The sequence below is a fragment of the Callithrix jacchus genome, chromosome 6 (assembly GCF_049354715.1).
Source record: "Callithrix jacchus isolate 240 chromosome 6, calJac240_pri, whole genome shotgun sequence".
NCBI lineage: Eukaryota > Metazoa > Chordata > Mammalia > Primates > Cebidae > Callithrix > Callithrix jacchus.
In genome coordinates this window covers 78,549,318-78,564,235 of record NC_133507.1, presented here as the reverse complement: position 1 = coordinate 78,564,235, position 14,918 = coordinate 78,549,318, and the positions used below count along the sequence as shown (strand labels likewise).

The 14,918-nt window shown below is 39.2% G+C and overlaps 1 protein-coding gene across 12 annotated transcripts in view; it reads right to left on the bottom strand.

Moving 5' to 3' along the window:
- Positions 1-14,918, bottom strand: part of CACNB4 (calcium voltage-gated channel auxiliary subunit beta 4) — a 296,835-nt gene that overhangs the window by 10,959 nt on the left and 270,958 nt on the right. For all 12 annotated transcript variants that reach the window (XM_002749446.8, XM_035304898.3, XM_078327789.1 and 9 more), the window contains 2 exons: positions 12,297-12,448; positions 10,483-10,578 (listed from right to left, as the gene is read on the bottom strand). In XM_002749446.8, coding sequence (XP_002749492.1) covers positions 10,483-10,578; positions 12,297-12,448 — 248 coding nt within the window. The remainder of the gene's footprint in view (positions 1-10,482; positions 10,579-12,296; positions 12,449-14,918) is intronic.

Below are 14,918 nucleotides of genomic sequence, written 5' to 3'. Positions count from 1 at the left end.
TTTTGTGTTTTTAGTAGAGATATGGTTTCTCCATGTTGGCCAGGCTGGTCTTGGAACTCCCAACCTCAGGTGATCTGCTCACCCCGGCCTCCCAAAGTGCTGGGATTAGAGGTATGAACCACTGTGCCTGGCCCACCTTCCTTCCTCCCTCCCTCCTTCCCGCCTGCCCTTCCTTCCTTTCTTTCTTCCTTCCTTCCTTCCTTCCTTCCTTCCTTCCTTCCTTCCTTCCTTCCTTCCTTCTTCCTTTCTTTTTCTCTCTCTTTCTTTCTATTTGAGACAGAGTCTCACTCTGTGGCCCAGGCCAGAGAGCACTGAACCAAACACAACTCCTTGTAGCCTGGAACGCCTGGGTCTAGCCATCCTCCCACTTCACTTCTTGAGTAGCTGGGACCACAGGTGTGCACCACTGTGCCTAGCTAATTTTTAAAATTTTTTGTAGAAATGAGATCTCATGTTGCCCAGGCTGGCCTCGAACACCTGGGCTCTAGGAATCATCCTACCTAAGCCTCCCGAAGTGCTGAGATTACAGATGTGAGTCACCACACCTGGCTCACATCTCAACTTGCAATAGCAGGATTGAAATACCTTTTCCACCACCTTCATCTCCTTTTATGAACTCATTTTGCCAAAATAAGAACCTCCCAGGAATAAATCAAAGACAAGGTTGCTGCCATCGGCACTGATAAAGCTGGCTGGATTTAGGTTAATGGCAACTGGATGATGTGAAGTTAGTGGTGTCTCAGCTCAGTCATTCTCTTCAGAGCTTAGAACGAAGATTCCTGAAGCAGAAGTCACCATGGAAACAATCTCTGTCCCAACATTTACTATTTAAATGTTTTATCACATCAATTTTTATGGAAAATTTTGGCCTTAAATTGGAAAGCCATTTGAGGTTCTTGGAACAGAACTAAGAAAAGAATAAGATGACTTCATTCCAAATGGACTCATGTTTGAGAAGACTCAGCCAGTTCAACTCATGTAGAAAACTCCCCCAACCAAGAACAGTTATTAGTGGATTTCAGATTTTTATGCACATTTTATTCATTCATAAAATACATACTCAGTACCTATTTTGTTCTAGGCACCATGGGTATACCGTGGCAAGGAAAACAGACATCTTATGCCCAAGAAGCATAAAGTGGGGTGGGAGAGACAAGTATTAAAATCCATAATAATCTATGTTATTATGGGACTTTCAGAAAAAATAAAGAGATTGAGCCAGTTAATGTTTGCAGCTGCAGCATAAAGTTCTGGATTTAGAAGGAGGCTTGGAGAGATGCGTAAAAACTGAACTTACAAGGAAGGAGAAATTATGAGTAAGCCAAAGAATGTTATCTGTAGAGGAGTGAGAATAAAACAAAAAGAAGCAGAGACACAATGGAAGAAAGAGACCATATGGCCATGAGAGCCAGAGAGAGCAGCTACTTTCTAGAGTTTCTGTCAACATATATGCTTACAATAAATACCCCTTTTCCACTAAAGTAACCTAGGGGAATTCCTTGTCTCTTGCAATCAAAAGCCCCTCCCTCCCTCATGTAAACATTCAACAGTTACAAATATAGAAACTGAGAACTGTCCATGATGCTTTGACGTAAATAGTGGCATCAAGGTGCTGACTTGAGTGAGACAAGGACAGCTACACCCCAAAGAACATCCACAGACTCAGATGGCACCAGAGGAAGAAAGAGGAAACCAGGCAGCACCAGAACAAAGGGTCACTCTCTCGCCCACTCCGGACTAAAGTGTGCCGCAAATTTTACACTTTATGTGATTTGGAGTTGGTCGTTTATATCATTTGATTTATGTGAACCATAAAATGTGATTACCTAGGTCTCATTCTATAATGTGGGTTTGATTAGTCTCAACAAGTCATTTTCTTGCTGTTTCATAAAGTGCCAAACTGAAGAGCCTTCCAAGGATACCTGGGCTGGACGGGTCCTGATATTCACAGCCAGGATTGCAAAGCCCAAGGAGGATAAGCAGCACCTATGGCAGAATGTTACTTGAATAAGGTTTATATCTACTTGGCTGTTCTACTTGTTACATCGTCACTGTCGTAGACACAATTAGTGGCACATTTAATTACCAGTAACTTTAATGCACTTCTCTTTGCCAATGAATGGATAGAATCTGTGTATATCAGCACATGGCTGTGTGCTTAAGCCTCAGTCATTTCTAGGAAACTGTGCTTTTGCACTGCTAGAAGACAGATATAGGTTGGAAGATGACTTGAAACTGCTTTAGGATTTCAAAAAGCACAAAGAAAAGCAAATTTCTGCTTCTGAATGAATACTGACATATGTGGCTTATTTTCAACTAGAAAGAATTTCACAGCCTGTATATCTGTGACAATTTTTCTCTTTAGCTCTTTAGGAAATAACACAGCTGAGTAGACCAGTGTGCTAGAAACTCAATATCAGGGGAAAACAATTTTTTAAAATCATACAAGAAATGCAAAAAGAAGCAACCCAATGAATTATGCAAACCAGCTTTGCCAATTTTTTATAAATTTAAAGGTTCAAGTCTAGACAGCTCCTTACTATGCAATATGTGGTTTGCAGCATGGTCTATGGATGCAGAGAGCTCCTAATCAGCAGAAGTCCCAGGCAGTGAAGTTACCCACTGAGTGATATCATGCTCTTGGTGCAGCCCAAGAGAAGGGCAACGCTGAGCTGTTTTCCAAGCAGAGCCACAGCAAACACATCTGCCCTTCTATGATGGGATATTCTCTTTAGATGAGGTAGGCAGAAAGGGTGTCACTGCCAAAGTAAATATGCAGTGAAGAGGGGAGTCAAAACAAACCATCAAAATATCAGGCACATTAGGTCCCCTTTCAGGATAAGCTCTTTCAAGAAAATGAAAAACAAAGCATTGTAAATAACCAAGAATGAAAAACATGCCTCTAGCTCATGTAGTGGGTACAGGATCTAAAATGGCAGGGAAGAAATAAAGGGGAAGAAAGACTGAAACAGAATAAAATGAAAATGAATACTTGCAAAGCTTAAAAAAAAGTGGTTCTCCATTCACAGAGCAAGATGTAGCAATCTTTACTAGGGAAGCCACCTGAATTAGGGTGAAAAATTGCTGTGATTGCTGGGGATCTCAGTATTTTAGGGGACATGAGAATATCACTGCTATACCCTCAAAATTCTGAGCAAATAGTTGGTCACCCTGCTTTTTACAGAAGACGCAGCACTCTCTGGGTCCTACCTGGAGGAAATGGAGCATATTCCATTTATTTCTTTTCAATTCTTTTGGGAGGGAAGATATAGAGACACTGGGTAAGTTCCTTAATGACCAAAATACATATTTTCTAGCATGGAGGGGAGAATCTCATAAAACTAATATATATTGTTTGATTTTTTTAAATCTAGAAAGCTGCTATTGAATTTTTTAATAAAAAGTTTATGAAATGTATAAACTAATTTTGCAGTTTAATTTTTTTTTTTTCCTGGAGATAGGATCTTACTCTGATGCCCAGGCTGGAGTGCAGTGGCATAATCTCAGATCACTGCAGCCTCAACCTCTGGGGCTCAGGTGATTCTCCTACCTCAGCCTCCTGAGTAACTAGGATACAGGTGTGCAACACCACACCTGGCTGATTTTTTGTAGTTTTTGGTAGAGATGGGTTTTCCCAAGTTGCCCAGGCTGGTATCGAATTCCTGCCTCAGCCTCCCAAAGTGCTGGAATTACAGGCATAAGCCACTGTGTCTGAATGTAACTTTTTCAAGTTGGTTCATTACCGAATATTAGCTAGACAGGGGATTAAATGTACCGAAACTCTTCCATGCATATAATAATTATAACTATGTGCATTGCTTTACATTTATTTATTGTACATAGATAAAACTGCATGTTGGGTATTTTTCTTATTTCTAAATGGTAAAAAGAAATAATATGGGTGAGCATACTTTTATTTCCTTGCTACTGGAAAATATAGAGACCTGGAAACTAACACCAAAAAAGAAAAAAAGAAAAGAAAAAAAAAGATTGGGGCAGCACTTTGGGAGGCCAAGGCAGGAGGATCACTTGAGCCCAAGGGTTCAAGATCAGCCTAGGCAACATTGCAAAACGCTGTCTCTACAAAAACTTAGCTGGGCATAGTGGCACATTCCTATGGACCCAGCTACTGGGGAGGCTGAGGTGGAGGAATTGCTTGAGCCAGGGAGGCCATGATTGCACCACTGCACCCCAGCCTGGACAACAGAGCAAGACCCTGTCTCAACAAAACAAAATAAAACACGCACAAAAAAGACTGGCAATTCCTTTTCGGTAAAATTAAACAGCAGGATGGTACAACATGTAATGCTAATTATAAAATAACCAATGTTTCTTTCATATCAAAACTGCATTCTTTACATTATTAAAGCTTTTGAGATTCTGAGTACTTAACTCACTGGTCAACTAATGATAGCAAATTATACTCTAAGTTGAAGGGCTTTTTAAAAATCTATGCTGGGCATGGTGGCTCACACTTATAATCCCAGCACTTTGGGAGAATGAGGTGAGTGGGTCATCTGAGGTCAGAAGTTTGAGACAATCTCTTTTAAAAAATACAAAAATTAGCTGGGTGTGGTAGCACATGTCTATAGTTCCAGCTACTTGAAAGGCTGAAGCAAGAGAATCGCTTGAACCCAGAAGGTGGAGGTTGCACCACTGCACTCCAGCCGGGGTGACAATATTATAGGGCTCTAGCAGTTAGTCCCAGGTAGTTTCCACTTTAATGAGCTAAACAGGAAAGATAATCATAGTTTTTGCCAGTAATTGGTAAGGGTAATATGAGGGCAAAAATATGTAACTTTGATTCTTTTGACTTCCTCTCTCTTGATAATTTGTGACATTTGTTGTGAAGCCAAACATGCTTTTCTCTCCATACACCTCCATCCTGTCAATTTGTATTCTTCAGAGATCACACCATCTACCAACATTCATGCCTACAGAAAAGGTATCCCATGTTTTTGTTGAAGTCATTTTAATTGGATGTGTTAGATCATAGCATTGATGGGAATGAACGACCCCTAACTCGATATACCCAAGCTCAGTGGCTGAAATCCCTAGAAAAGGTATAGTCCCCTTTGGGCTGAGAGAAACTGGATCCCATGTACCCTTGTTTCATGAAGCAAACACCTGAAATTGATTACTCCTCTTTTCAAAAGAAGTGTTAGGAATTAAACTGTGGACATCCAGGGCTGTGAATAATGAATGCACCAATGAGGAGAGCACTTCGAATAGACAGGTAAATGCACACGATTCTAAATAATTCAGATAAAATGACTGGAAGAAGCCAGTGGAAAACTACTACTGTGAGAGCAATATGATCAAGGATAACTGGGCACTCTCATTCCCTCCAGAATTCTTGTGTTTCATAGAATAAATCTGAGTCCATTCAGCAGTGGAAAATAAAGAGTTACAGAAGAGAACTACCATGGTTACTGTAACATTAGAGGTTTGCAAGACTCTACTGAAGAGATGAGTTCCCCTCTCACAGAGAGAGTGATCAATGTCATTTTACACACACAAAAACATGACACAGCTCAAACCTCCACAGGGTCAGCTTTGGGTAACACAAGCCAGATTGTAACTAAGTAGAATGAAAGGATTACATTTCATTTATATATTCAATTGTCTGTCTCTCTGCTTTTCTTCTTATTACCATAGTACTGGGGAAGTTTACACTTGGCCTTCTTAAAATATAGACTATTTTCAACTTATCTGAAGAGGAAAATAATACCAATACTTGGTAGAAGGGAAAAAATCTAAAAATGTAGTGTATAGACGTATAATGGAAATACAAAATCAGGCTTGCCATATTTAAAAAAAATGAGATGGGTTTGCAGGTCCTATTCCCATAGACCTCCTTTTGTCTGCATCCCAGCTTTTCTTCTGTGAATCCTGAATGGGCAATGAGAGGAAAGTCCTTTCTCTCTCAAAGTAGAACTATCCAGTAGCCAATTTTTCCCACTCATCTTACTGTCTCTGACAGATTTTAAATGGTCACAAATGCCTTGACCTTGCCTACATGGAGATGGAGAGTTATAGTCCCTCTCCTTGAATTTAGGCAGCCTCTGACTTTTTTTTTTTTTTTTTAAGAGACAATGGTGGCATGCAGTGGCATAGTCCTGGCTCACTGTAGCTCCAAACCCCTAGGTTCAAGCAATTCTCCCGCCTCAGCCTACCAAGTAGTTAGGACTACATCCAGCTATTCTTTTTTTTTTTGAGACAGACTTTTGCTCTTATTGCCTAGGCTGGAGTGCAATGACACAATCTCAGCTCACTGCAACCTCGGCCTCCTGGGTTCAAATGATTCTCCTACCTCAGCCTCCTGAGTAGCTGGGATTACAGGCATGTGCCATGACGCCTGGCTAATTTTGTATTTTTAGTAGAGACAGGGTTTCTCCATGTTTGTCAGGCTGGTCTCGAACTCCTGACCTCAGATGATCTGCCCACCTTGGCCTCCCAAAGTGCTGGGATTACAGGCATGAGCCACCGCAGCCAGCCACACCCAGCTAATTTTTAAAAATGTCTTTTCAGAGACAGGGTCTCGGTATGTCTCCCAGGTTGAAGGGCAGTGGCACAATCATAGCTCAGTGCAGCCTTGAACTCCTGGGTTCAAGTGATCCTCCTGCTTCCATCTCCTGAGTAGCTGGGACTACAGGTACTTTCCACTGCCCCCAACTCTTTGTGACTATTTTGATAAACAGAATGCTGTGAAATGATGTGGTCTGATATCTATGCCCAGGCATTAAGAGATTGAAATCTTTGCTCTTGGAGCCTGGGGGCTGCCATGTAAGAAGCCTGTATCCAAAAAGAGCTGGCTGAGCCCAACCTTCAGCCATTCCTGCAAAGGGACCAGGTCAGCCACCAGCTGAACACCACAAATGGCCATTGTTTGAAGTCACTATGTTTTGGGTGTTATTTTATTGCACAGTAATGGATGACCATAGCTTGGTCCTAGAACAAGATGGCAACTTCAGTTTGCTGGCTAAATCAGTCCTGCCTCATGCTTTTACGAAGTTTGATTGGAACACAGCTACACCCATTTGTTCGCACATTGTCTATGTTTGCTTTCCTGCTACAAGAGCAGAGATGAGTAGTTTTGTGAAGGAGTCTATATAGCCAACAAAGCCTAAGATATTACTATCTGGCCCTTTACTTACTTAAAAAGTTTACTGATCTCTCGCCTAGAAAAATCCTTATCCATGAAACCCATACTTTTCTTTCCAGGAGAATATATAACTGACCTGTTGCCTTTTATTATCTAAAGTCTTGCTAGACTAGGAGAAGGAGATCTTAAGCTGACTTTGGCCCAGGCATATAACCTTTGAAAAGCTAGTTCTCTTGGTCTCAGTTCCCTCACTTGTAAAATGAGGAGACTGGACTAAGTCAACCTTTCCCTAGACATGTTTCACTGGACCTGTTGGATGCTCAATGGAAAAGCAGATCTACAGTCACAATTTTAGGGGAAGTTCTGCATACTATTTGTCCTATTGGAGATGTAAAATACACATTAGTGTATTCAGGATTCTGTAGTAAAGAAACCAGTCTAGATTTGTTCACCTAAGTGTTTTCTCAAACATTTTTGGTATCAGAATTATTTTCTCATAACACTTATTGATATCACATCGGACCCATATTGTAAATAATATAGTCTAGGAAATACTATATTGGGTACTCTTTAAAGTCCCTTTTTGCTTCATTTGTCTCTGGATCTAGGATTAATTCTTCTAGCTACAGAGTTAACTTTTTTTTTTTTTTTTTTTTTTGAGACAGAGTCTCGCTCTATCACCCACACTGGAGTGCAGTGGCGCGATCTTGGCTCACTGCAACCTCCGCCTTCTGGGTTCAAGTGATTCTCCTGTCTCAGCCTCCTGAGTAGCTGGGACTACAGGCATAAGCCACCATGCCTAGCTAATTTTTATATTTTTAGTAGAGACAAGATTTCACCATGTTGGCCAGGATGCTCTCAATCTCTTGATCTTGTGATCCACCCGCCTCAGCCTCCCAAAGTGCTAGGATTACAGGTGTGAGCCAGTGCGCCCAGCCTCAGAGTTAACTTTCTTCAGTGCTCTTATAGACTTCTCTTTCCAAAAACTGTTGCCTTTCATTTCTTAGCAATGTGATACTTTGCCAATGTAATTTGCTGACTTTTCAGACTGGAGATAACTGTGGCCAATTAAGTAAGTTGCAAATTAAAATGACACAGTGATCACCAATCTTTGGGTGACAATTGTAATTATGGTCTTGAAGTAAAGCAGGGGCAAATGCAGATACATTTTAAGATTATTACTGGGTTTTATAATCCAAAAATTTTTTTGCACATGCCAAAATGGAAGATACAGTTCCTTCTCAGCATTAACACTGTCTGTGCGATATCAATTAAACATGTTTAATAAAGTAAACTGTTTAGAAAATGTTAAGTACAAGGTGACCTTATCTATCTAGACTGCCTGTTTAAAATTCCAGGTTATCTTACCAATTGTATAAAAAGTGAAAGTGTTTATCCTACTGAGATAATGATAGGGCAAGGCTGTCTTTCCAGTCATGGAGCTGCTTGAAATCTCTGACCCGGGCACAAGTCCTAAGGTAGCTCATGATATTACTTGCTTTTACAGATACACATATCTTTTCTCGGTTCTAGCTTTTCAGATGTAACAAGTCATATTATATGTACAACTACTCTCAGCAGCTAAAATCCCTCAAACTTAATAGGACACAAGAATTTTCTCTAGTAGTTATTAGAATAAATGTTAATAAACTTATTTTCATAAAAATAAAATTTCTCCAATAAATCCTTTGCACTTCTAATTCCATTTAAGTGTCTGCTTCCCAGAAGACCAAACTGATATAACTACCCTTATAAGACTGTACTAAAAATTGGAAATAATAACATAGTTCCTAGTTTTGATAGCTAGACAACAAAGATTATCTTCCTTCAACTGTGAAACTAGGGTCAGGGGTGGGTAATGCATTCTTCTATATCTGATCAGTACTTTAATTATACATTTCACTGTGTAATTGGGCTTCATTATCAGCCAGCGTGAAGTTAAACTTCTTAACAGAGCACTCCATACTGCAAGCTGTCCAAATTATCTTCAAGGTAGGTAATCAGGTACGTGTGTGTGAGGGTGGATGGAATTAGGGGGTAGGAAATTGTCTTTGGAGCCAGACAGATCTAGAATAGATTGAATCCTAATTTGCTATGTCACCTTAAGGAGATTGTTGAATCTGTTTTCAGTTGCCTAAACTATAAAATGGGAATAATATAGCCTATCTTACTAGGTAACTGTGAAGATTAGAGATAGTCTATGTAAAGCATCTAGCACGCTGGCCCATTGCAAGCATCTAATGAAAGGATGCATTATACTCTTATCATCTGAATATTCATTCATTCACTCATTCAAAAAATATATATTATGGGTCTACTATGATAGGGAACTGACATACAACAGTGAGCCAGAGAGGCACAGGTTCTTATAGAGTCTACCAGACCAGGCATGGCATTACGCAAAATGTATCCAGTAATTATAATAAGAAAACTTAGATGGTGCTTCTTATATGCCTGGCACTGTTCTAACAGCTTTATGACATATTCAATCACTCAATCCTTACACCAATGCCATGAGATAGGTACTTGCCCAAGATTACATAACTAGTTAGTGTGGATTCAAAACCCAAATATCTGGCTCCAGAATCTGTGCTTTTACTGGTTATGCTGTGTTGTCTCTCTAAACACTTGAATCAGATTTTATGCTTCCATAGAGTTTAAACAATCCTACACAAGTATATAAAAAAACTAGCAAATCCATTGAGTAAGAAGGACAGTTATTTCCTTTACAGAAACATAGGCACAGAAATAGCAAGTCAGTGGAAAAAGAGGAGAAACGGGCCACTGGGGAACCGGTGCCCCGTGATAGCAGTTCCCTCTCCCAGCCCAGCCTGCCACTGCTCATCTTCCAACCCAGCAGCTGTTTTCTGGCAATGGCATTAGAAAAAGAGTTGCTGTAATTTCATATTTCATCTTGCTCAGCTCTGACTCTTTCATCTACTCTAACCACAGGGCTCTCTAGGTCCAATCGATTCTCGACCTTCAGTGTCATCCTCTTTTATGCCTGCTGGAATGTTCTTGCAGAAAAGTTAAAGGAAGATCAAATTAGTATGTTTTCTTTTGTTTTTCTTAAGTGTGTCCACATGACTGGAGGCTGGATGCTAAGTGGTTTGCTGCATGTTCGCAAAGCAAACAAGGTAGCAGTGAGGAGAGCAGATGACGGACACTAAGTGCATTTCTTACTATAAGGCAAACACCATCCACATCTGGATGCCTGAGTACAAGCAACATAACAACAGCAGTTTGTTCCAAGAAATCCTTTAGATGACAACATACCATCATCACCATCATTTTAGAATGAAAACGACAACATGGAAAAAAAACCAGCCTCTTCTAACCAGTCAAGAATGATTAAGACAAAAAATGATCATACTTACTGGGGGACATTGTGCAAGTTTATCAGCTGCCACCAGTTGAACATTCAAGTGTTTACTTTGTGACTTTCCTCTAGATTTAATCAACCGCTGTAAAACCTGATAGAAGAAGACATAGACCTGAGGTATTGTAGATGAGTTGAAAGAAAATCAGATAAGCTAGGATCTTTTTAATGGTCTGTTTGGCTCTGAGTATTATTAGAGAGGAAATACAGCATGAGAAATCATATAGTTAAACCTGTAATGATGTCATCTGCTTACATTTGCTTTCAGTTACCATGGATTTGATACGTTCATCCTATTCTAACTCTGTGTGAAGTCTCAGTAGGAGCCCGAATTTTCACCCTAGATTTTCCTCGGAGATTTCAAAGAGAGCCCTGCAAAAATGGAGGGAGTGGACTATACCAGGTTGTTTATGTTAAGTAATATTTTAAAATTATTCAGTTGAATAATGTTTCAGCTCACTGTCTCCATGTCAGATAAATGTCAGAGTCATTTACATGTTTGTTATTTTTGTCACTGATTATTAATGAGACATTTCAGTTTAATTTTAAATTAATCAGACTACTCTGTGATTGGAGATCCAGACAAAACATTTGTATTGGTATATTGCTACATGTAAACCAGTGATATATCTATGTCTTTTGGCTACTGCTGTAACTGCATTTGGCTATATACTGCCATCGCCCTTGGCCCTTCCCCTGCAAACAGTGCTAATCTATGAGCTCTATAATACCCCAGAATCTCTGTTCTTACACTTAAGGACACCATCGTGTCATGGACAGTGGGAAGGGCTGACCACTCAGTGAAGCACTTCAGTGAAGTGCTTGAATCCCAGAAGCACTTTCGATCCATTCTACTGATTCTCAAATGGCTCTGTGTGCTCAGGATTCCCAAGTCTACTGCATCAAAGCAGTGTCTGCAGAGATAGATGGAAGGCTAGGATCTCAGAAAATCTGGAGGAGTGTACAGCTTCTTTAGACATTCTCCACCCATGAGAGGAGACTGCCATGTTGGTTGGCAGTTGAATTTGTATTTAGGCATCAAAATACAGGAGGAGGCACAGACAAGAAACTGATTATTAAGATAGTACTTCCCAAGGGTATCCATTTCATATTAACTTTTTAAGAACAATATCCTTTTTTAAAAATGAAAGAACACCCAAATCAAAAGAAACCAATGTGGGGCTCTTTCACTTTTATTTTTACCTCCCACAATGGCATAAAGATACACAGCAAATTTCCCATTGTGTTTATCATGGAATAACTATATTCTTTAAAGTACTCAACCTAACCACAAATGTCAGTGGCCATAATGTTTCCATAACAGATGTTTAAACAGTGATATTCTATTTTATATATGATCAATATAGATGCCTTTTTTGATCAATATAAATGTCCCCTCTCAACTGAGTACAGAGTCTGGGCGATACAGGAATCAATATCCAAGAAATTTACCAATATAGAATTCATAGCCTATGATATGCCGGAATCTACTTTTTTACATCTGTCTTAATGTTTTGTTTCTATTATACACTTGCATAACTGTCTGGTTGGGATCCATAATAGTAGCTTTTAGAAGAAATGAACTATTATAGTCTTTGCTATCGGAAAATTCATAGAATCTATACACTGTGGAAAGATTTTATATGTACTTATTAATAATCAGCAAGACGTTCTCCTTGTCCACTAACCAAAATCCACAGAGCAAAGCACATTTTTAAAAGATGCACTTCTAACCCTTAAGACAGAAAGGAGCTTTCAAAGTCAGCATGATAACTATTAAAAAAAAAAAAAAGACAGAAAGGAGCTAGTCACCTTTGGAGATGAGACTTTTACATGAACAATAATTGGTGCTAAGGAAGTCTTTATAAGTTGTGCTGGGTGATTGATGGTGTCTGCATCAAGAACAACCAGTTGCAAAGATCTTGCCAACTCAAAGATTCTTTCAATTTCACTTTGTACTTCCGCTAAAAGGAAAAATAATAAATAGATCCGGGTTATTGTTATGAATTAGTTCTTACATTAAAAAGATGTAGTATATTTTCAGATATATTGGTCTACATTACAAAACAAAACATTTTAAATTTTTATAGCCCTGTCTAATTTAAGATCTTTTCTAAATATAGATGGATATGGGTTGAGTTTTGCATACAACCAGTTGGTAGAAAAGTATGAGATGGCTCTCTTGATTTGCTTCTTCTATTCAACATAATATGTAGCTGTTTATATACCTATGATGATTGTGTCATGTTGTTTTTGATTGTTGCTTTGTCCTAAAGAACTTTAATGTTAGCCATAGAAGCTGAAACCACATTTAGAAAACAATTGAAATACATGTGCAAAGCAATATCACATGGAAAGCAAATTACAATGAAATATTTCTATCAACAAAATATATACTAATACTTTGTGAATACGTTTTTTTTTTTTTAAAAAAACCCGCAACTCATCTGTTTTGACTGATATGCACATTTTTGTACTACTGGTTGATTGTTCTGAGTCTACCCTTAAAACTAATCGTGTTACTAAGACTGGTTAGATTTAAGTATGAGAGCCAAGTCACTTGTTCTAAGGCATAATTAGCTTGAGTATTAAAAAAAAGTAAGACCAACTATATTAAAACACTGCAATACATCTAGATACAAATCTATCTGAGTGGATGTAATAGTCAAATGACCCAAAACTGTGCATGAGTCTAGTCAAATGAAAATCTACTTATTTTCAAATGTCTCAAGCAATCCATTTTTTTAAAGGAAAACAGATAAGCAATAAAGGACATGGCTTTCTGAAATATAAAAAAGTTTATGTGTGTGTGTGTGTGTGTGTGTGTGTGTGTGTGTATAAAATAAATTGGCCGGGCGCGGTGGCTCAAGCCTGTAATCCCAGCACTTTGGGAGGCTGAGGCAGGTGGATCACGAGGTCAAGAGATCGAGACCATCTTGGTCAATATGGTGAAACCCCGTCTCTACTAAAAATGCAAAAAATTAGCTGGGCATGGTGGTGCGTGCCTGTAATCTCAGCTACTCAGGAGGCTGAGGCAGGAGAATTGCCTGAACCCAGGAGGCGGATGTTGCGATGAGCCAAGATCACGCCATTGCACTCCAGCCTGGGTAACAAGTGCGAAACTCCGTTTAAAAAAATAAATAGAATAATAAAATTTATTTTATTTATCTATTTATTTTTGCACATTTGGGATCATGCCCAAAGTCTGAATTATACTATTTAATTTTCAGATAATTTTGTTTTTGTTTTTGGGATGGAGTTTTACTCTGTTGCCCAGGCTGGAGTGCAGTGCCATGATCTTGGCTCATTGTAACCTCCACCTCCCAGGTTCAAGAAATTCTTATGCCTCAGCCTCCCACATAGCTGGGATTACAGGCATGGACCACCATGCCTGGCTAATTTTATTAGTAGAGGTATTATTAGTAGAGGTGTGGTTTCACCATGTTGGCCAGGCTGGTCTTGAACTCCCGAACTCCTGATCTCCAGTGATCCACCCACCTTGGCATCCCAAAGTGCTAGGACTACAGACAAGAGCCACTGTGCCCAGCTGATTATGTTTTTAATTTTTTGGCTATAGGCGTGACCAAACAATGCTGTAATCTGGCCCAAACTACATAGAGTAGACAAAGCTATCTAATTTAAATTATTATTATTATTAATTTTTAGAGGCAGGGTCTAATTCTGTGGCCCATGCTGGAGTACAGTGATTCAATCATGGCCTCCTACAGCCTCAACCTTCTGGATTCAATTGATCCTCTCACCTCAGCTTCCTGAGTAGCTGAGACTACAGGTGCACATCACTGTGCCTGGCTAAATTTTAAAATTTTTTTCTAGAGACAGGGTCTTAGTATGTTTCCCAGGCTGGTCTTGAACTCCGAAGTCCAAGGAATCCTTCTGCCTTGGCCTCCTGAAGTGTCGGCATCACAGGTGTGAGCCACCGTGCCCAGCCTTAAATTATCCTAATCATGGCCTAGGGAAAAGGTAATGTTGCTCTAAATATCCCCATTAAAAAGTGTTTGTGATTTGCTTTACTTATTTAGTATAAATTCAAGTTCACATTGCCCACCAGAAAATTCTCCCTTTCTCAACCAAAAGGATTGACAGGGTGCACAGGGTCATGTATACTCAAGACTATCATGAAACTCTATTTTCTCGTGTTTTGCATGATTGCATAAAATTATTATTTCCCATAGAATCATTGAAGTTTAAGGCATATCAGTATTAAAAAGAATGAATTTATGCTCTGGTTTCTCTTCATAACAAATAAATCTTTCACCTTTTACTAAAAAGGATGAATTTGAAGAGTCAATATATCAATCATTTTCCATGTTATCTAATACCAACAGCCTGAAAGACTTCACATTGCTTGGAAAGGTAACTAGCTGTCAAGATATCAATGAAAATAAAATGGGCTTATTTGCCAAATTCTTCTGA